Source organism: Xiphophorus hellerii, chromosome 8 (assembly GCF_003331165.1).
Source record: "Xiphophorus hellerii strain 12219 chromosome 8, Xiphophorus_hellerii-4.1, whole genome shotgun sequence".
NCBI classification, from domain to species: domain Eukaryota; kingdom Metazoa; phylum Chordata; class Actinopteri; order Cyprinodontiformes; family Poeciliidae; genus Xiphophorus; species Xiphophorus hellerii.
In genome coordinates, this window is record NC_045679.1 from 26,054,276 (window position 1) to 26,076,714 (window position 22,439).

The 22,439-nt window shown below is 41.4% G+C and overlaps 2 protein-coding genes across 6 annotated transcripts; one reads left to right on the forward strand and one right to left on the reverse strand.

Moving 5' to 3' along the window:
* Positions 1–527: 527 nt before the first annotated feature.
* LOC116724016 (voltage-dependent anion-selective channel protein 3) lies at positions 528–13,205 on the reverse strand. 5 transcript variants are annotated; one of them, XM_032569301.1, is made up of 11 exons: positions 13,078–13,183; positions 11,963–12,033; positions 10,989–11,052; positions 10,451–10,500; positions 10,119–10,121; positions 6,247–6,399; positions 6,081–6,133; positions 3,603–3,824; positions 3,373–3,523; positions 3,224–3,281; positions 528–1,594 (listed from the first exon to the last, which is right to left on the reverse strand). In XM_032569301.1, exons 3-11 carry the CDS (start codon positions 10,993–10,995, stop codon positions 1,503–1,505), a joined length of 789 nt encoding a protein of 262 aa, XP_032425192.1. In that variant the 5' UTR covers positions 10,996–11,052; positions 11,963–12,033; positions 13,078–13,183; the 3' UTR covers positions 528–1,502. The 5 variants fall into 5 exon arrangements, with proteins under 5 accessions (XP_032425192.1, XP_032425188.1, XP_032425190.1 ...); XM_032569297.1 differs by lacking the exon at positions 13,078–13,183 and adding an exon at positions 12,669–13,056; XM_032569299.1 differs by lacking the exon at positions 10,989–11,052 and having other exon boundaries at positions 13,078–13,204.
* Positions 13,206–14,635: 1,430 nt separating this feature from the next.
* ankrd34ba (ankyrin repeat domain 34Ba) lies at positions 14,636–22,434 on the forward strand. The gene is made up of 2 exons (XM_032568911.1): positions 14,636–15,131; positions 19,006–22,434. Exon 2 carries the CDS (start codon positions 19,054–19,056, stop codon positions 20,644–20,646), a length of 1,593 nt encoding a protein of 530 aa, XP_032424802.1. The 5' UTR covers positions 14,636–15,131; positions 19,006–19,053; the 3' UTR covers positions 20,647–22,434.
* Positions 22,435–22,439: the final 5 nt, after the last annotated feature.

The following is a 22,439-nucleotide window of genomic DNA, read 5'->3' on the forward strand; positions in this document are numbered from 1 at the left end:
ATATTGGGGGGGGGGGGGGGGATCTAGATCAGGTATCGGTGACAATGTGTTCAGTCTGCAAGGGAAGATCTATTCAGCCTGATTCTATGCTTTGTGCTCTGAGCAATGTCATAGTTTATTTAACATTTTATTTAGAATTCCTAATTACTCTGAACAATTTGAAAGGTTTGCTGAAGTTTATTTTTTATGTTGTTTTTGTCAGTTTCCGTTTCTTATTTATTTTACATCGGCTGTTATATATTTCTAACTGCGCTGATTGAACAAACGAAAGTTGTTTTTACATGTTTGACCAAACGTGTGAAGCTTTTGGTATATTTAAGTGCCGCAGTAATGCAGAGTTATCAAATATTTTTGTAATTCAACTACATTTATGTCTGTGTAAAAAAGAAAGAAAAGTTTTAAATCAACTCAGCTCTGTTTTTATGTATCGGCTGACGCTCACCTTGGCACCAGAAGTGAAAAAAGTGGATCAGTGAATCCGTAGATCCGGACATGAAAGGTGCAGGAAAAAAATTAATAAATCAAGACATGTTTCCAGTTTTTTTTTACTAGAATTCTTCAATTTACATTGGAAAAAATGAGGTACTGTGTCTAGAAAACAAATGACAACAATCTGAAGGCTAAAATAAATAAGACATCTTAGATGTGTGATGCGGCTGTAGAAACAGTAAAGCTGAGGGCGGGGTGGAGGGGAGATCAGGGGGTGGAGGGGAGATCAGGGGGTGGAGGGGAGATCAGGGGGTGGAGGGGAGGTCAGGGGGTGGAGGGGAGATCAGGGGGTGGAGGGGAGATCAGGGGGTGGAGGGGAGATCAGGGGGTGGAGGGGGTTAACAGTGTGGCCAGAGGTCGCTCGAGGAACCGGCCGCGCCTCCATGCAAAACATCCTCACTATCTTTGTGGCCGCTGAGCCGAGACAGATGAAAGCAACGCTGTAGAAATGCAAAACTAAACTACGGGAAGATACCAGAAGATTCCACCACATTGATTTCACCTGGCAGACGGAGCGGCCACGCAGACGCAAGAGGCTCTTGTGAAGGATTTCAGTTGAAACCAAATAAAAACGGGCGTGAATAAAAACTAAAGTGTTTGAACTTATTTAAAAAAAAAAAAAAAAAAAAGCAGACACACTGCACCTTTTTAACCAAGCAAAGAAACATCCGCCAGCCTCTGCGGCCATGTTGTCATTCTCTCATGCTTTTAGGTAAAGACTGCTGGGATGAGTTACACACTTTTACACCAACGGTTACGTCTTTCAAGACCTACAGCGAAATAAAATGGTGTGACTTCAGCCAGAACATCAGGAACTCCTTCGCAACCGCGCACCACCAACTTTCAGGGCCGACACTCCGCCTCCCCAGACTCGACTTTTAGTGTCAGAAATGCTCGTTAGGAGCGCAGAGTGTGTATGGGGGGTGGTGGTGGGGGGGTTAAAGGTGAGGAGAGTCCAGAGGAGAGGAGCTACATGAAAGGTGGTGCTGTCCGGTGCAGGTGAGGAGTTCTGGTTATGCATCCAGCTCGAAGCCCAACCCCAGCTTGTGTCCACCTGCGTTGAAGTTCTTCCCGTCGATGAGGGCAGAGAGGGTGAGCTTCACGCCTGCAGACACACCACAACCACAAGGTCTGCAGCAGCGTCCAGCACCAAGTTAAAGCACGTAAAAATGAAGGCATGAAGCGGCGAGTGGCTGCAGCTACACACAAAACAGAAAAGCTTAGAAATATCATTTTCCAATCATGGAACATATGGACTTGTTAAATTCATGGATCCAGATCTGTTTTTTAAACAGACCTTGTTGTTCCAGCTTCAACACTTTACCCACTTTTTGCCGAGAGTAGAGCGAACATGAAAAGAATCCAGTACGACTGTGAAGACACTTAGAATTTAAAACTTCACATTTTCAGTTCTTTATTTCTGTTGATTTTTTTCCCCCCAGCCAATTAGATGAAATAAATGTTAAACTTGTTGCAAAAGATTGGCCAAACAAGAAGCAAAATAGTTGATTTAAACAAGCATCACTTTGCACCACTTCCCTCCACAATGAAGACTCTGCAGTCAAAATGTTACACAAGATTTTTTTTTTCCTCACTTCCTGTTCTTAATGTCTCTAAGGTGAATTGATATTTCCATCTTTTCCTCACTTCTGTTTATATATTGGGATTTTTGAATCCCATTAAAGACGCAGACATGTGAAGTTTTCAGCCTGACCTGCCTCTTTTAATCCATAATGCTTTTTTAATATGTGTAATAACTCAAGTGTTATAACACCACAATTCACCTGCAATGCTCTAATCTTATTTTACTGAAAAACGTCAAACAATCATGGCTGAAACTAACTGCTATTTTAGACATCAACTATTCCACTGATTGTTGCGAAAATTTGGCAGATTTTTCATTTTACCACTTTTTATAGAATATTACAAATACAGTAAAAGATGCAAATAAGTAATTAATTAACTTTTTAAAATAAGAAACATTTTACTGTGTAAAATGCAACAACGTAACATCCATGAATGTGAACAGGGTGAAGCTACGACTCTGCAACTTGAGTTTTGGATAAAACAGGGAAAATTATTTTATTCAAGTGTAAAATGTATATTTATTTTGTACAGCTTTGGCTTAATTACTTACTCCGAATGTGTTGTTTTTTTCAGCAAATTGCCTTTAATTGAGTCTGTATACTCCAGTTACCGATTAATCTTTTTGTAAATTGGTTGGCAACTAATTGAATAATGGATTAGTCCCGATTAATCGTTTCAGCTCCAGAAGTAAAACACGTTTTTTGTCACTGCAGTCAGTCCCCTCTCTCTTGGCAGAGCAGAAAGGTTCAAATCTTCGCCCCGATAAGATCGTGAGAATCGGCAGATCACAGATCATCCAAAATGAAGGAAGTCGGTTCCCTGCTACTGACCAGAGTTGATGAAGACGAGTGGAACTAAATATCCTGCAGTACTGGACCAGAACCTGTTATAGGCTGCGAAAAACTCATACATCATACAGTACTGCTGGCCTATTACTTTTATATATCAATCAAATTAATTACATTTTGTGGTTTTAATGTGACAAAATAAGAAAAAGATCAAGGGGTGTGAGCAATTCTGTCAGTCTGGATGAAAACTGAAACTGACTTTACACCCCCGGTCACAAAACTTGTTTCTACACAACCTGAAGGTCTCAACCAAAATTCCTGGGCTGGTCAGAGCCGCCCGGTTCTGAGGCGGAGCCTACCTGGCCGAAGGCTCTGGGTGTAGCCGACTCCAATCAGGCTGGCATTGTTCACTTTGGCCTGAGGGAGGAAACATAATAAGCTGTGAACCGAGAACAAACAACGACAAGAGGTTGAAAGCCTTTTGCCAGAGTGAAACCGGAGCACTCACTGACAGAGAGGTGTCCTTGTCCAGCATGTATTTGCCTGCGACGCCGAAGCGGGTGTTGTTGCTGCCGGCGGTCCAGGCCAGGGTGATCGCCGTCTCCAGCTTGTCGTCCACCTTCTGGTAGATGGAGCCGCTGAACTCGCTGCCTTCGTTACTGAGAGAGAAGCGGGAAGAAAGCGTTGGGAGACGTGTCGCCGAGGCCCAGACCCGGTGAACTCGGACCAAATACTCACACGCAGGTGTGCACCTGAAAGTCCGTAGACTTGAACCCCAGGGCGAAGTTGTGGTGGCTCGGTTTGGATTTGGTGGCGTCGTAGAGCGTCTGGTAGCCGCCCAGCCAGCCTTCGAAGCCCAGCACAACAGAGCCGTGGACAATGGGGCCCTGCAGGTCCACGTCGCAGGCCAGGTTCATACTCTGGCACTTGTAGCCCGTCTTCAGCTTGCCAGTTTTCTTGCTATAAAGTCAAGCAGCTACTTGTCTTCATTACAGAACTGCATTAAAACCATATATTTACAATCTTACTGTATAATCAGACACACAACGGGGTTTTCTTTCTCACTGTCTGACATTGAATCAGTTTCAACTTTTACATTTTGTAGGTTGTTGGGATTACAAACATAAATTTATTGCTAAATGCCAAAACACTGACAGAATTTCGTTGATTTCTTCCCATCAGACGTTTACAAAAAATTCCCACATATTTGGTAGAATTGCTAATTCAGCTTGAAATGTTTCGGATCTTCCTCCACAAACTTCTAATAATAGTTTCCTGGAAATCTGATCCATTCCTAAAGACAGAATGACCAAACTGAGACAGCTTTGTGGGTTCAGAGTTTCTCCCAGTGTATTATCAGCCTGGCGGGCCACCAGGCTTTACTTGCCCCACCAGCCTGCCATGTTTATTTTAAACAGGGTTTTTATACCCCAGTAACAGTAAAGACAAATTTAGCTAGGTTGGTAGTTGACGCGTTAAACTGGAATGCGTTGGCCTCACATTGCTATTACTTCCACGTTATGATGACTTCTGATACACCTGCAAATTTTTGTAACTTTGAACATTTCTTAACACAAAAGCGTGGTCGGCTCACTGGTGCACCCCTACCAACGGGCTTAGCAGGTTTTCTGGGGGAAACCCTGAGGATGCCTTACCCACACACACCTTTTCCACTCTTCCCACTCATTTCTGTGGGTCTAAGATCAAGGTTTTGTGACGTCAACGACAAAACATCGACTTTGTTTTCTTCATTATCACTTTGGTTGTATTCTTTATGCTTGACGCATCCGCCAACTTGCTACAACAACTTTGCACAGAGCAAATTTTCCACACCGCGCATCTCTGAAATTTTGCAACTATGCGGACAGTTCAGTGTGGAAAAACATGGTGGGCAAGCAAGAGCTCCTCTTGGTGGAGGATCAAAAAGACAGAGGACTTCATGATTCTGCCCACAAGCACCTCCATGCTCTCGGGTGTCGGCATGTTGCAACTAAGCGGGAACGATCCAGAGTATTAATGCTGTAAAAATTGTGTCGACCAGATTTCGCACGTCTTTTTTCACCGTGCGGAACGTACATGTGGATTTGGAAGACCAGTTTGTTTCCAAGCTTTAACTTCCTGGCTGATGTTGATGGTGACCAAGTTCTAACGGCTGTTCAGCCCAGATGAGTACAGAACTCATTTTACTGGGAAAACGTCCCTCTCATCTGGATGGACCGACCAGACTTGCGGCGCTCTACATTTTGTCTTCCTGGTATCTTGGTTGGGTTCTTTGGGTTTCTCCATGATGCCTCACAAGGAGCCAACACTTCCAGACGTGTTCCTCCATTACAAAGCCTAAGTCTAAGCTAAGTCCAAGTGTCGAAGCTTTCCCAGATTGATAAAACGTGGTTGTTTTTGTATATGTAAACTCTAACTTTGAGTTCATTTAGTGAACAGAAATAATTTTACTAATCTTAACTGACCTAAAACAGGAAAATCTTCATCTGATGTAATGCCGACAGTGAGAAAAAGATTGTGTCTTTTGATAAGCACATATGTAAATGTGTGGTTTCACCCATACGTCTTCCTGTTAAAGCAACATTTGTTAATGAAGACGCAACGGGGTGCTTTTGAAAAACAACTTTGTTGCATTTTCTAATAGCTTACAGAAAAATCTGGCAATTACAACGCAGCATCAGGCCAGGCTATGGATTGCTTTTTAAAATTACAATAATAAAGTCGTAACAGCAGAATAAAGAGGAATAGACAGACGTTTGCTAAATCGTTTCAGATTCCTGCTACTGATAATTAGCAGAGGTGTAAAGATTAAGAACTTCCTTATTTGTAAAACTGACATCAAAGTCTAACTTCACAAGATGCTCAACATTCCTCAGTTTCATTTATCTGTTCTCAAAAAAAAATATCACCACTTCATTGTCATAATGAATATTACGACTGTTTTCTTGTAATATTATGATTATTTTTGTCTTGTTGCATCTTTTTTTTTGGTATTATCACATCGTCCTTCAGAAATTATTGCTACTTTATTTTGTATTATTATTACTTTATTTGGGTAATATGTAATAATAATTGTATTATTACAAAAGAAATAAAAGATTTGTGACAATCGATTTCGTCAAATGTATTCAGATGTATGAAGGTGAATAAACATAATATCAGAACCTTCTTGGACTGCAGCAACCTAGAGGTTGACATGGTCTAAAGCGGCCTCACCCTGTGTTTGGTACAAAGGAAGTTTCCGTGCCGATCTTCAGTCCTTTAGCAAGCTGAAGAGGAAAGCTTAGTGTCAGCACATTTAAACTGGCAGAACATTTGCAACATTTAACAATGACTTGCAGGAGGAAACTAAATAAACAACAAAAAAAAAACACAGACACACCTTATCCTCCACAGTGACCTCATTAACCAACACGTTGTCCGTGTTCCACTTCTGGCTGATGGTCAAGCTGTGATCCGTTATCTTGTACTTGGTCTCCAGGTTGCCAGTAGCCTTCCCTGTGTCCATGTTACTGAAGCCCGTAGAGTGAAACTCCTGCACAGCGAGAAGAAGGGGGACGAGGTAACAGCCTGGCGGAGCGCCTCAACTGTTATTATTACAGGTTAAAAATGTTTAAAAAAATACCCACAACCTTAACTGAACCAGATTAGGAACAACAACAAAAAATGTTAGTGGAGAGGAAAAAAGAAAGGACAAAATTGTGTTTCAATTCCAGGGTTTAATGTGTCTGGACCTGATTTTTCATGAAGTTGAAGGAGTTTTCATGAAGTGTCATTATTTACCGAATGATACTTCATGCCCAAGGTCGTAAACATTCATGAAAACTACTTCAACTCTATGACAGGTTTTATGTCATGTTTATGACATATATGACATATGTAATGTCAGTCTAATGCACACCCCGTCAAATAAAGTGTTACCAATTTTCCTAACTAATAGCTCACAGCAGCAGTAGCTTGTCGTCTGATTTTATCAGATCACATTTCTACAGTTCATTAAGGTTTGTGGTTTTATGGATCTATTTTCCAGTCGTTCTGATGCAGCCGAACGTTGTTCCGACAGGTCCGCTGCTCATCATCAACTTTCAAAGCCTAACTCCTGCTGCTTTGTAGAGAGGAGAGTCTCGCTTTTGACAGCATTTGCAAGCGAACCACTCTTGTTCAGTCTTTCGTTCCTTCCCCGTCACAAACGCTAACATTTCACACGCCAGCCGAGGCGTTCTTTCTTAAAGATCATTTTTATCATGTCCTGATACGCAGAACTCTAGTATTAGAAGGAAGTTGTTCTTTCTTTTTCCACAGCATGCACTTGAACCAGTAGAGTAACACCTGCACATGTGGATATCTCTGATCTCATGCAAGGAGGCGCCACTTACAAAGCATGTACAAGGAACAGAAGACCGACAGAAAATGTGGATAAAATCAAGAAAAGTAAAACAAATTTTTTAAAAATACATCTTTTATACTACCACCATACTGAAAACATATGTTGATGTCATAAAGCTAGAGTTAACATATGCAGACAGAAAAGTTAGGTGCAAACAAAACATAAATGACTGAAAAATGATACTTTAAAAAAAAAAAAAGTCTCCCATTGACAGTAAAAGTTCAGTCAAAGAATTTAAAATATCAATTTTTCCACATTTTAATTGTTAACTAGGTTGTGGCTTTTTTCTTATGGAAGCATGAATTAAATCAGATTAAAATTATAGATTGTTTTTGAAACATTCCTCAACAGTATTTGTCCATTCAACATATATTGCTACTGTCATCTGAATACGCATAATAAGTCTCAAACCGCTGGGTCTGGGTCTTGTGTTTTCCTAGTGTAAACTTTACTGAAAGTTTGTTTCAGTGAACTTTGCAACATTTTGACAAAACTGGTTCTGCTTTTCCACCGAAACCAAAGTCAAAACAATATAAACACCGATGCTTATCTCATAATAGGTTTCTTCCTTGTTGAGATGGACATGTCGGAAGGTTTTTAGGGCATCCCACAGATGATCATTTTCAACAACTCAAATTATGTTTCTCATAAAAAACCCTGAGCGGGTCTTCACACACTGTTTGGTAAAAGTAGAAATAAGATGAGAAAAAAAAACAAAAAAAAACAACAACCTGGAAAACCTTTGTTTTTCCTCAAGTTTCCACAAATTAGATGGAGATAATATAAAGAACTTGCCAACACTGCCCTCCAGTGGCAGAAATATGCAACTACACACAATACATAGAATTTTCCTGAAGCTGTTTAATATTCTGAAAATGTTTAAAATTAAGAATTTTAGTTCTCCACAATAATCATTTCCTCGTGACATAACAGGTGGAGCTAGCTAAGTAAAGAATCTCGTATTTTAACTCAGGTTTGAGTTAAACTCACCTGAGTTTAACAAGTTTATAACTTAAGTTTAAAAATTGTTTGCAGGGAAACGAACTAAGTAGTGCTGAGTTCAAAGACACGGTGTCAAAATTAGCTGGATTCTTCATCTTAATACTAAATCCCTAAATGCACAGATGTACCATTTGTGATATATCCATCTGTTATGGTTTGTTCATTTGCAGAGAAATGAATAGAAGAGGTGCACTGATTGCACTTTTCTGGCCGATCGCCGATCTTTAAAAACCCCAAACTAGTTTTCTCATTTTAAACAGGGTTAAACAGATTACAATGTAGCAAATTCAATTTAATTCAAAAATAATTTTGATCTCAATTAAATGATGTATCTCATATTACTCAAGGTTTTCCAAAAACGAGTTGGAGAGGCTAATGGCTGTGGGCAGGGAGGGTCTCCCGTAGGGGTCTAAATTATGGCAAATTTGAGGAAGCCTCTGACTGAAGACGAGACAAATTGAATCCATATGTTTGATTCTATGTTACCATATATGAACCAAAAATAAAATAACCCTCCTCAGATAAACTTGTTTATCATTGAGGGCAGAAAAAAAGTAAAAAAGTAAACAAGAAAAAAAAAAAATCAAAGTTCTATTTTCCGTCTTTACTTTTTGTCGCCCTTAAATGTTTCAGATCATCAAACTAAGTTGAATATCAGACAAACACAACATGAGGGTTTTACATTAGGATTTTGTCCACTGTTCTTTACAGAACTGTTTTAATTCAGCCAAACTCCAGAGTTTTAGAGCAGAAAAAAGCCTAGTTTTCGTCCAGACCAGCCATTTCCTCTTCCTGCTGCTTTTCTCTTGGGACTGAATCCCATTTTACTGCTTCACTTGCAAATAAACACACAGATTACATCATGACACGGTCAAGAGAGGATGGCCATCAGGAACTAGATGAACACGTCTGCATCACCCTGAACCCGAATATCAATACAAACTGAGCTATTAACAAGTTTCTATGATTTCACCAGGCTTTGTTATGCAACAGAGATGATGGAGAAACAGAAGATAACCAGACGCTGGATTCTGAGTAGTACTATGTATTTTCAAAACACACAGAACCATTTTATAGCATAAGCAAGTAACTCTGTTAAGTTCTGCTACATATCAAATATAATCAAAAATTGACTTTGTAAATTGACTGTCTCTTTAAGAAATCCCTGCTCTTTCTGAAACTCCGCCTTCCCGAAGTCGTCACAACATGGCTCCTCTGCTAACCTTTAAACGTTTTCACCAGCGTTGCTCTGAGAAGTAGCTCCTACAATGAGCTGAGCAGAAGTGCAGTTCAACCAGATGTTTGCTAATTGCTCCTGGCTAGTCTGAAGGAGCTGACTGGGGAGTCACACCCAGTTTTCAAGCTTGGAAGCTTGAGAATTGCAGCTCTGTATTTGAAGGCGGGGCTAGGTCCACCCAGGCGTTTTGCACAGCTGAATGGTTACCACGGAGATTAAAGGATTTGTCAAACATGCATGAAATAATCAAAGCAACACTTCAGGTAAGTTTTTGATGAGGGAATAACATTATAACATCATGTAAAGCGCAAAAAAGTTGATTTTACAGAATACTGCCCCTTTAAGAAACTTACAGATGTCAGTAGGAATATTTTAGACGTCTAGAGGTTTCCCTTTGAGCTTTAACTGTAAGGAAGGAAAAAATGTTTCTCTATTCTTGATATTATACTCTGAGACCACAACTGACAGAAACAAACTCGAACATTACAGACAAAAAGAAACGTAAAAGAAAATATGAAACAGACAGTAAAAGCAAAGGATGGGGTGAATGGAGCTCTGCGCGACACGGTGGGGGGGGCGGGGAGTGGGCGGCCAGAGCGGTCAGTTAGGTTCGGGACGTCCATCTTACCATCTACGTTAGAGCGCGAGCAGTCCGGGGCGGCAGCATGGAAACAGAGCGGCGGTTAGGAAAGGAAAGGCAGAGAGGCAGACAGCCAATCACGGCCCGTCACGTTTCTCTGCCAGTGAGGTCAGGTAAAGCAAAGGAGCCGGAACGCCGGCGGCGCTCGGCATCCTGGGAAACCTTAAAGCTCAGATACACAGCGGTTACTGGTGCCTAAAGGAGCGTGAAGCAGAAGATGTGCAACAGCAACTCTGCAGGTGTCTGAGCGGTGGTGAGCGGATGGCTGGAGAGCAGCAGGATGAGGAAGGAGAAATGGAGCAAAGAAAAGGAGTTCTCACCACTCCATTGTCAGACCTGGTCTTCAGCTCTATCTTCACAGCCCCGAAGCCTGTTGGGTTCAAAACACACGCACAGTGAGCAGGAGGACTCCACTGCAGGTGTTAGCCGATCCAATGTCGCAGAGAAGCAACCAATTCAATTTAAAGATTTTTTAAGACCATTGTGAACGAAATTTAAGGCCTGCATCTTTTTTGTTGTACAAAAGAAAATGGCATGTCTTATTTATTCTGGTAGTGCCGAGGTTTTTTGCACAGAATGCATGTAACAATGTATTGGTTGAGCCAATACCCATGATAGGCACAAAAAAGCTAGCTAGCAAGGGTGTATTAGCAACTAATTAGAAGTAGCCTCAACCGCCTCAAGTCATAGAAAGGAACGGAAGCATCTGAAACGTTTGCCTGCCAGAAAATAGTTTTTTTTATTTATTTAAGTTTCTTTTTGGCTCTAGTGGCCTTTATTTGAAAGTGCTAAGACAGGAAGTAAGTACAGAGAGAGAGGTAAGACGTGTGGCAAAGGTCACCAGGCCGGGAATCGAACCTGCCATGTCGAGGACTAAGGGGTGTGGGTTGTGCTTAACCCCTGCGCCACCACAGGACCCCGCCTGACAGGAAAGTACAGCAAGAAAAATTACAAGATTAAATACTTCTGCCACAAAAACATTTAAGATTAACATATTTAAGGCTAACTTGCATTTTTTCAGATGAATTTAAGACATTTAGTGCCTAAAATGTCTTAAACGGTACATTAACGTGGATTCAGTCAAAATGTATCTAAAATTCATTTTAGATGCATGAATTTAAGACTTTTTAAGGATGCGTGGACACTGTGAACACTAGTACCAACACTAAATTGACTTAAGTGAACCAATCCGGTTTAAGTACTCACTTCCTGACTGTGAAAAGGTCAACACGCTAAATGTGACGGAATTCTGCCACTCCAGTAACTAACGTGTTTTCAAACTTTATTGATTTTTCACAAACAAAATGCTCCTGTTTGTACAAATTTCTCTCTACAGAAATAATTTACGCGTCATGACGTAGCCATGTGCGTCTGATTTTTGGAAGTACAAGTGTCGTTGTCGTAGACTTTTCTTTTGAAACACTGGCTGAGCGCTGTTATGTCACATCCCTTCCTCCATTGGCATCCGTAGAAAATATTTTTGCTGGGTCATTTTTGAATCGCTCCCTCTCCTAAATGGCATCATGTAAAGACATGAGCCCAGTCAGATTTTTAGATCAAAGGGTCCCGGTCCTCACAGTGCAAGAATTTTTTTGGATACTGGTAACCGCGTTTAAATGAGACGGGTCTGTTTGAGATGATGCACCCCGTGCATCTTCTGCTACGTTCATTCAGCAGATTAGCATTCTCACAGCCGTTTCACAAGGAACAGCAATTTTTCTAGTCTGTATTACGACTTGGCAAAAAAAACAACAAAAAAAACAAAACAGGTTGCTCTCTTCAGAGATTCCCAGCAGCGAATAATATTTTCCTTTGGTTAAAGCATTACTCACCGTAGCCCTTGCTGAAGATGTCCTTGGCGGCCTTGCCAAGGTCCGTGTATGTAGGAGGACTATCCATTTTTCTGGCAACGACAAAAGTAGAAAAACTGTTTAAACCACAGCTGCAAAAATTATAAGTAGCTACAGCTAAAATACCTAGATAACAGACTGATATTTTCATTATGTAATTACAGCCAAAAGGTAAAATTGGAAACATTTTTCTTTTTTCTTTTATTGTCTTTGACTTGCATAAAAATTTCTTCTATTGCTGCACTTTGCAAGCAAAACTGGAATTGGTTAATTTGCTAACACAAGTGGCTTTTAAAGGTGTTCAGATTTTGTCATCTTGGAACTATGAACCTTTAATTAAAGACACCAAAGTCTATCTTTTAGTTTCATGGGAAGAGGGCAAACAGATGGTTGGACAGACCGATGGGCGGAAGGAAAGAGAAGGAAGAAAAGAAGGGAAAAAAGAAAGAAGCAAGGAAGGAAGGATAAGGATGGGTGACAAAATGATGGATGAGGCTAGATGGATGATAGATGGGAGCAAGGAAGGGATAAAGGAACAAAAAGAAGGATTAGGAAGGATGAATCTGGGGCTAATTAGTGGAAGGAAGGAAGGAAGAATGAATGAAGTATCTATGCTTCATTCTGAGCGGTGAACCTTCATTAATACCACCAGGGATGTAGAAGAGGTTGGAACCTCCTCTGTTATCACCAGATAGTTGTAGCATCTCTGCCGGGGGGGACAAAGGACAGCAGACGGGCCAGTGAGGGAGCTGAGGGGGGTTCAGCTTGCTGCTCAGGTTAACCTGAATGAGGAGACTGTTAGTTGGTCCCACCCTGCACCCAGTCAAACCCCCACTCAGCTGATAAATGCCAGGATAACGCCGCCTTTCCAAATGTTTGCCCTAAAAACGTGGAACAGCCTTCCTCCAGGGATTACGCTGTGCTTTTCCTGGCTCGGCATCATTACATAATGGACGCCGTTAGCTAGTGCGCTACGACGCGCTCGGAAGAAATGCAGCCAAACGCTGGAAACAAACGCGATAGTTGATAATGACGCACGCGCCCTAAAGCCCCGCGGTGCGTTTTGAGGTTCGGTCGTGTTGTCAAAGGCTCCTCACCAGTCCAGCAGAACCGTATCCACAAAGCCTACAGAGGACCTTGGCGTGATGCTGCTGAGAGGATTGCCAGCTAGCCTAGCTACGCGCTGCTTTTTCTGAAGACAGGGCACGATGAAGGAGACCTACTAATGAGCATGCGCGCGCTGCCAGCGCCATCTACTAAAAGCTTGGAGTTATCCCTCGTTTTTGTTTCGCATTTCCATAAATGTTCGATAGACATGTCTGTCACGTTAAATACAATAGTGAACAAAAGAAAATATAAGAAATATTAAGGCAAGCACACAGGTACCATCTGTGTTGGCACCACACCTGTGCGCGTGCAGTCGCGCTCGCTGCTGCACGCAGGCGCTGTTGTCATGGTTGCCTAGAGACACCACACACCTTGCTGGATGCTGCATTCAACATCCGCGTCTTTTTTTTTTTTTAAATGTCCACTCGATACTCCACCACAGTCAGACGGTGAGGATGAACAGAAAGCACATTTTTCAAATATGTCAGGGAGGGTTTTGTATGGAGCTAAATTGGTGCCATAAAATTTATTGAAAAGAAAAACGACTTGGAACTGGAAAAATTGAAATAGAAAAAAAATATTGAAAAAAAAAAATTGGAAACTGGAAAAAGTTTTGAAACTGAAAAAAACTGAAAATGGGAAATAAATATTTGAAAATAAAAAAAACCTGTGAAACTGAAAAAAAATCCAACTACTCTTCATATTCACTTTTTTTCAACTTCAAACATTTTTCAAAATAATTTTTCAGTTTTTTTTTTTCTTTAAAAAAAAACAACGTTATGGCCCCAATTTAGCTCCATACTTACCACTCTGTAAAGGTGGTTGCAGTCTGAAATTCTACCACCAGATGTCACCACAGCTCCTGTAAAAAGAAAGTTAACATTTTCACCTGTAGTTTCAACAGCACACGTGTTTCACTCTGGCAGCCTATGGGCTTAATGGTAGAGTGGACTCTGACTGGGTCAGCAGTCCATCCCAGTAACAGACAACCATACACGCATGAGAACAAGTTTCTCCTTGTAAAAAGGAACCTGACCAGGATTTGAATAAAGCTGGGGTTGAAATAACTTTTTCTCTAAGTTATGACTCTTGTATTTAAACATAATGGTTGCTATGCTAAACATCTTCAACTAAAATCCAGTGAACATGCTTTTGCAAAAAAAAAAAAAAAAAGAGAGAAATTGTGTGACCTTCCAGGTTCTTGGTAGGAAAATAAAACCTAGCTAATCTTTTCGGAGGATTGGTGTGTGTGGGGGTGGGGGCGTGTCTGGGTGTGTGTGTGTATGCCGCGCGCGCGTGTGTGTGCGTGTGTGTGTGTGTGTGTGTGTGTATATTGACATGTTAACTATCAAATCTTCATCTTTTTTTTCTGATGTCACGCAGATTAAAGTAAACAGTCGGCTTCTGGTTCCCTCACACAGGTGCTTACACACTCCCACACACACACACAAAGAGAGAGAGAAAGAGAGAGAGAGAGAACAGTTCCTCCAGCACAATTACAACGTGTGCCGTCATTCGGCCTCCTTGATGGTTGTCATGGAGATGTCATTGATAAGCTGGATGAAATTATTTTTCCTTTCTGAGCGGAACTATTGAAAGTCCTGCGCGTCTACTTTTACCATTAGCGAGCCTTTGCTGAATTAGAGCCCCTTTAATGAAAAGACAAACCGGCCAGGCAGCAGAGCCGGGTTGCTATAGCGCTTCACCTTGTGCGTTCATCTCTGTGAACCTTTCCTGTTCTGCCTCTCTGCAACTCTCCTGAGCTGCTGCTGCTGATGCTGATGCTGATGGTGCTGATACTGTGGTGGATTAACTGTCTCTTAGACCTGCCTGACAACAAGCCGTCTCTCTCTCTCTCTCTCTCTCTCTTTCATCACTTTCTTTGTCCAAGAAGAGAAGTCAGCCTGCAGAGCCTTGACTGCTGTTGCTAGTGTCTCCTTTCTCTTAGAGTGACACACACATAAATCATCGCTTCAGTTTGCTGCTCTGCACCAGAAGAGTGAATGTCTGCAGGAGGATACTGATCCTGACTGACTGAAAGCTGGTGAGTGGGGACACACACACACGCACACACACACACGCCCACACCCCAACACACACGCACACACACACCCCCACACACACACACACACACACATGCACACACATGCGCTCTGGCAGGCAGCTTTACTTTACAACTTAAACTTTACAACTTAACATAGCTTAACATAGAGAAAATATCTCTTACTGGGAATATGGTTGAAAATGTAGCATATTTTTGAATAATGTCCAATTCTTGCAGAGAGTATGATAGATAACAATGTAGGTTTTTGATTTCTGACTAAACCATTGCAGAGTGGATATCACACGCTGCTCTGCTCGTTGGTTTTCCTGCAGAACGAACATTAAGCTAACGATGATCAGGTGAAGTTTTCTGTTCTTTGATCAGGTGGTTTGATAATTATTATACAAGCTTTGTGAGATCAAAGCAGGATATAGGCGCTCAATATGTGGTGTATTAGCAGGGAATGAGAGTTACAATGTTCAATTTGTGTCCTGCAACCTTAATATCTTGAGCTGTATTTTTTTGTCTACTTTCTCTGATCCTAAAACAACTTGCACAGATTTACTTCATATTAATTTGCAGTTCATATTGTTTTTCTAAAAGTTTTCAGACTTTAAACAGTTATGGAGAGGCTTTGGGATTGTGTGGCTTGTGTGGATTATGGGGCATTGTGAAAAATGGCAAAGACAAAATAAGGAATGGAATAATAATAATAATAATAATAATAATAATAATAATAATAATAATAATAATAATAACCTGTGTTGTCTGTAGTGTAGGAAGACGCTCACCTTTGCACAAACAACATTTGAGCTCTGCTTACCTCTGCTTTGGTTCTTAACAAACCTAAATGTTTCAAATCATAGACATTTTATTTTATATTAGAATAGCAAAATGTTCCTTTCAAGCGTTGTTTTTCACTTCCGTTTTCTGGTTCAGCATCGTTAGCCCCACCCAGGCCTCGTTACTGCCAGACCTTTGGAATCAGGAAATTGCTAGAAGAGCATTCTGTCTGTTGTCAGACCGGGAAATTTGGCCCACGGCTTTTGTAAATGGCACTTGATTTGCAGCAGATCAGCACCGGGTCAGAGCCGATGTCTGAGCTGGTCCCTAACATGCTCTATTGGGGAACCATTAGGTGACCTGGGAATGACACAAACATGTCCTGTATGCGGGCCGGTGTCTCGCTGAAAGGCTGCTCCAGGGTACTGTTTCATCCAAATCACCACCAGAGCTGAGCTGAAGTCAGATGCTTCAGCCTAACCAGCTACCTGCATTAACTCTCTACATAGAGACTCATTTACGTCACACTCACTGCTCTGTGTGTGTGTGCTGCATCACAGCCATGTGACAAAATGAGGGTCCAGTTTCTGGAGCATACTTGAAATAAGACAAAACTAACTTACAAGTAACTTTTCAACAAGAAATGGGAACCTACTTAATAATTGAGTCAATTATTTCTTAACATTGATGAAAACGTACTAGTTCCATTGGCAAATAATTTCACTTATAACAAGACATTTTTCCCATGTTGTAAGTAAAATAATCTGCCAATGGAACTGGTACTTTTTCATCAATATTAAGGAATTATTTACTTAAAACAAGCTCCTATTTCTTGCTGAAAAGTTACTTATGAGTTAGTTTGTCTTATTTCAAGTGCACTAAGACATTTGCACTAGAAACTGGACCAAAACTACTCTGTAAGATTCTGAGTTTTTACAGTGAACAGTCACAGATGGTCAGCCAGCTCTCTTTAATCTTGCCGCAGTGTTAGCCCATGTTAACAGTCGGGAGGAACTCAAAACTAAACAGCTAGTGATTACAAGGCAAAGCTCTGTCAAAATGCTGAGCGATGTTTATTGTTTGCTAATTATAAATCACTTCAAAACCTTTTCCTCGTGTAATCTATCCTACAAAGATCAGCTGAAAAACAAATCTCTCCTTTAAAGATACAGTATGTCAGTAAAAACAAAAGTTTCTAACATATTTGGTCAAAGGGTCACAGTAGAGTTTGAGTGGGGGAAAAAAAAGGAGCTCCTCTGTCTTCTTCCTCTGCCATCTACAGAAATACGCCGTTCCCAGATAGAATCAACCAATCAGAGCCAGGAGGAGGGCTCTGGGCGCTGTCAATCATGCTCCAGTATGTGAGAACAGGGGAGAAAGTAGAGGAGCTTGATTGTTTCACAGATTGTGTCATAATATACTGTCATGACATAATGACAGTTTTAACAAATTGGTGCATAACACTTTTTTTTTTGTAAAAGTTGCGTACTGCAGATTTAAACATGTTTTGTTCAAATATCTTTTGAATTATAATAATTTCTGTAGTCAGATTTCTTCAGTCAAAGTCTATCAGCATATTTGCTCTGTGTGCCGTACAAAAGTTCTTCACATCTCTCAGACTTTGAGAAGCTCTCTTCCTCTTTAGGTGACCATAAAAAATGTTTTGTCAGATTTGACTGGGCTTTGACTAGGCCATTTCAAAACCTTGCTTTTTTTTTTCCCTGAAGAGATTCTTTTGTTGATTTGCCCGTGTGCACGGATCCACTGTGAAGAGGATACAACTCCTCTTCAGTCCGAGCCCTCTAGAAGACACTGGGAGGTTTGAGAGCCAAACTGAGCTGATCATGACTTCGTCCACTTTAACAAAAACCTCTGTTCCATCTGAAGATAAGAACCCAGAGTCTGACGCTATCACCATGTTTCACTGTAGGCATGCTGAACATTGGTAAAGTTCGAAAGCTGAAGTTTAACTCCTTCAGATCAGAACACGCTCTCCCACAAGCTCCTGGAAGATTTTAGCCTAGCCTGCATGTGATTTAGTCTGGCGACTTTTCTTCTTAGCCCAGACAAAACGGAGAACGCAGCAGGTTGTTGTCGCATCATGAACACAAGTATAAACTGGAAGTTTCTTTACAGACCGCTGGCCTCTTGCTATGGAATGTTCTTTTGTAACCTGCTCCCTGTTGGTCTGTTTATGCAACCATATCTTTTGGAGTTGTTCTAATTATTTAGGCAAACAAATGAACAAAAGGTTAGAGCAACCCTACTGGTGTAGCCCAGATTCATTTCTGTTTAATCCGATTCAGTGTATTTGAAGGCAGGCGCGGATCACATACATGTTGTCGATTTGTTTCAGTGCCTGTGACTCATGTAGGAAAGTGTTTTGTTACCGTCTCAGACATTGGTACTTGGCATCTTACGCAGTCTAACTGAGAGAACCAAGAACTGACAGAATGCGACTGACACTGCAGAAGAAGAAGAAGTGATAAACTGATTCTGTCTGCAGAAATAAGGACAAGCTGTTCACATGTTTGCCTGTTCTGTTCTCTCTCACCAGCCACAACCCTTTATTTATTCATTTATTTGGCCAGGTAAGTTGATTGAGAACAAACTCTCATTTTCAACAACAGAATAATACTAGAAATATGTCTACTTGTTTTTGGGCGCCTTGTTGTTTGAAGGGTAATATACAGTGGGGGGTTTGGCTTTTTGGGTTCATGTTTTCTTTAACGTTTTTGTGTTTTCTTTTTCGTGTTCTGAGGTTTTTCACTTGTTTTGTTTTTGGCCCTGACAACGTTCAAAATAAAACAGCAAGAGAAAGAATTGATCCCTGGTCATTGAGTGGAGTCCGGTTCAAACTCTTCTAACGCAAGCTGCCTTCTCAAGTGGAAGAAACTGCAGATTAAACCCAGAGAGTGGGAAACACTTGACAGTATGGGTAAAAAACAACATCAGGTCCAACCGTGTAAAGAATGTTTTATATTCCATAATGACGGTCGTTGTTCTACATCTGATTTCTATGTTAGATTAAAGTAGTATTTCTTGCGACGCTTTACCTTATTTCCTAAAACTGTTTTGTAATTATCCACAGACATCGATCCCACAACATCTTGAGAATCTTAATCTGGGGCCAAGAGGGATGGAGGCAGAAGTCTGCAATCCGGGCGTAGCAATGGATTCAGGTAACCCATTGCTAAAAGCAGTTTTCCTCAGACGACTGAGGCTCACAAGGCTGCTTTTAGAGGGTGGGGCATACATCAATGAGAGTGACAGCCAAGGCCAGACACCCTTAATGGTGGCTTGTCGGACCAAGCATACCGACTCCCAGAGTGCCAGTCGGGTTAAGCTGATCCAATTTCTCTTGGAGAGAGGAGCAGATCCAAACATTCAGGATAAGGAAGGACGCTCTGCGTTGATGCACGCCTGCCGGGATCAGACCGGTCCCGAGGTGGTGTCTTTGCTCCTGGCCAGCGGAGCCGACATCAGCTTAGAGGACCAGTCCGGAACGTCGGCGTTGGTCTATGCTGTCGTGGCCGGAGACTGGAAGGTACTGAAGCTTTTGCTCGACACATGCAAGGCAAAAGGGAAGGAGGTGATCATCATAACCACTGACAAGTTTCCAAATGGAAACCTGTCAGCCAAGCAGTACCTCAGCATGCCTGTAGCCGATCCCGTCAATGAGACCGATCCGATTACAGCAGCGGCTCCTGCGTCTCCCTCTGAAATACAGCTGATCACCTCCCCGCAGTGCACGTCCTCCTCTCTATGTCCCCCCAAGCAAGTGTTTTCTTTTAAAGAAGGACAGATCTGCGGTGCCAGCTCCCATCCGTGTTCACCGTCTCGGTTTCGAGGACTCGGACAAGCAACGCCCGGCGGACTACAGCAACCTCTACAGAGACTGAACTCTGAGCCTTGGTTAAAGATTCCAGCATCTCTGCTTACTGAACCACGCCAGGCAACTTTTAACCTGACTGAAGATATTTCCTTTACCGTTCCCAACCTGGAGAGGGACAGCAGCAATAGCCCCAAAGGCTTCAGACATTATGGAAGAAGATTAGCAAAGGATAGAAGCATAGAAGATGGCAAGAATGACTGTAGTGAATGTGAAGGAGACATGATTTCTTTATCAGGTCTGCTTTCGTCCCACTCTGCCTCTCACCCCAACCTGCACTCTGAAACTCATGGCACAGACCCAGCCGCCGGCTCTTCAACTCTTTGTAGTGGCAGCAACCTTGGTGCGACCTTTCACGGCATGGCCTCATCGAGCCTCAATCATGTCATACAGACACACAAGTTGAGCGCAGATATCTACGGCTCCGACCCACAGCTAGCTGTGGATCTTCAAAGTCTCTCTGAAGAACAGAGAGACAAAACCCCTTTAGACGGCAAGAAACTGGCGCCGCTGCGTTGCTCGACCACGATGGGCTCCAGGGACTCCCTGAAAGGCCACAGCAAGAGAGTGTTCTCTTTGTATGAGCGCAGGGGTTCCGGGACGTTCCTGCTGGACCACAACCATCAGGCCAGGCCTAGATCTCTGCCACCGTTGACCAAAAACCCCAACATCAACGTTGCTAGTAATGGTTTGGGCAACGGAAGCGTTTTCTCCGAAAAAGAGCTCGGTCAGAAGGGTTTCCTACCCTGCGCCCCGCCTGGACAACCGAAGGAACTGACCCGGAGGATGCTGCTGAGGAGACACTCGATGCAGACCGAACAGTTCAAAAGCTCCGTCTGAAAACGAGCGGCAGGGAAAGAGAGTGTTTACTGTGTTCAAGGTGGCTGCTGCTGTGAAATCATTGTGAAATGTGTACCGATAAAAATAAATAAAAAAAACAAAGTATACTCAAACACACCCTGGGCTTGACATAGAAAACAGGCAACACAGTACAGTGCTGTGAAAAAGTATTTATCCCCCTCAAGATTTCTTCTTTTTTTTTTTTTTGCATTTCTGGTAAACGTAAATGTTGCAGATTGCAAGACAAACATATCTAGAGTAAATATTGATGAGCAATTTCCAATGATTGTCTGTTTTATTAATGGAAATGTGATAGCCAAACCAACCCACTAATCCAAACCTGGTTGTCCCGCCCTAATGAGCAACAACTGATAAGGGCGAGACAAGAGATTAAATGTTTGCACTGAGTCAATGAGAAAATCCTGAAGAAGATCATTGATTCTGGTACTTAAGCTCAAGCATTTTGTTGTTATGCACCGTTACTTGTCAATAAAGAAGGCTTGTACATTGGCCAGCTTTGTAAACCACTGAAAACACATCTTTACTCTTTGGCTTTAAGTTTTAGTGATGCTTTCAAGTTCTGATATAGTCTTCATGTGCTTGTTTTCGTAAATGTTAGTTATCTTAACCCCATTTAAAAAAAATCCTATCTTAATTTACCTCCATTTTATCTCATCCCTCATTGTTTTCTTATTTGATATTCATTCTTATTTCTTACTTTGATTCTTTGCTTATTTCAACTTGTCGTACAACCGTTTGACAAGAAAAGGATGCAAAACACAGCACCAAGTCTTTGTTTGTATAGGAAGTGTTGCTGGTCAAAATATCCTCTGATAATTGTTGCTAATAAGGTGCAGATCTCTGTAAGACCAAGCTGGTTTGAGCAACTTTTTCACACTTGGAAACTCGTTTTTGAATCCAGTTCTTCTTCACAGCACTGTACCTCAGTGACATTCCAGCGCCAGGATGCGCTATGTTGTTTGTTGCTTCAGGTTCTGTCCACACTATCCCAGGTATGTTGTAAAAATGACACTTTGTGCTCTCTGTGTAAATCTCCTCCACATCTAGATAGATTCTGGGGAATAACTTAAAAAAAAAAAAAAATACAGTCTACCAATGTAGACATGTAGAGATTTTGGAAATGCTAAAATATCAGCCTAATTCATTCTCTCTCACCATCTGTGCTAAAGATTAAAAAAAAAAATAAGTGGAGCCTTTTGTAAAGACTTTCCCAATGTTTCTCACTTCTGTATTGTTTCCATGAAACTTTCAAGCATGAACTGAAAGGCTTAAACTTCATGTTGTCTGTAATAACTAATGTATCACTGTGAGCTTGATGGAAAGTTAATAAATCCTCAGAGTGGAGGAAGGTTCCAGTTAGGCAGTTTTAGCAGATTTTACTATTTAAAACTCAGCTTTTTTTTTTCTTCTTTTAACCAAACAACTTGAACATACAGTTTGCTCTTGTTTTGATGTCCAGCATTAAGTGGGGGAATAATGTTGTTTTCTGCCCTGCTCTTGTATAAAAGGCTTTGTCACAACTTTCCAATGAAGAGACAACGCAGGACCAAAGCCCGAATTCAAGCCTGGATTTAAAGTTTTACCTTCAAAAGTTACAAACACTAACAGAAACATTGATGACGATGTGTGCAGGATTAGAAAATGAATAGCAGTTATGCCCCCTTGTGGTAATAATGACCGATGAATTACAGGGCACCAATTTACAATGGATATTAAAACAAATGCTATAAAATGTCTGAATGATGCTGCTGTAAAAAAAAAAAAAAATCATA

Excerpts from the sequence above, each read along its gene's own strand:
- LOC116724016 (XM_032569297.1), bottom strand. Across the intron at positions 11,053-11,962 it reads CATCTTCAGCAAGGGCTACG|GCGGGGTCCTGTGGTGGCGC; the intron begins GTGAGTAATGCT and ends CTTTCCTGTCAG. Across the intron at positions 3,825-6,080 it reads TCCTTTGTACCAAACACAGG|CAAGAAAACTGGCAAGCTGA; the intron begins GTGAGGCCGCTT and ends TTGACTTTATAG.
- ankrd34ba (XM_032568911.1), top strand. The coding sequence starts at position 19,054 with ATGGAGGCAGAAGTCTGCAATCCGGGCGTAGCAATGGATTCAGGTAAC.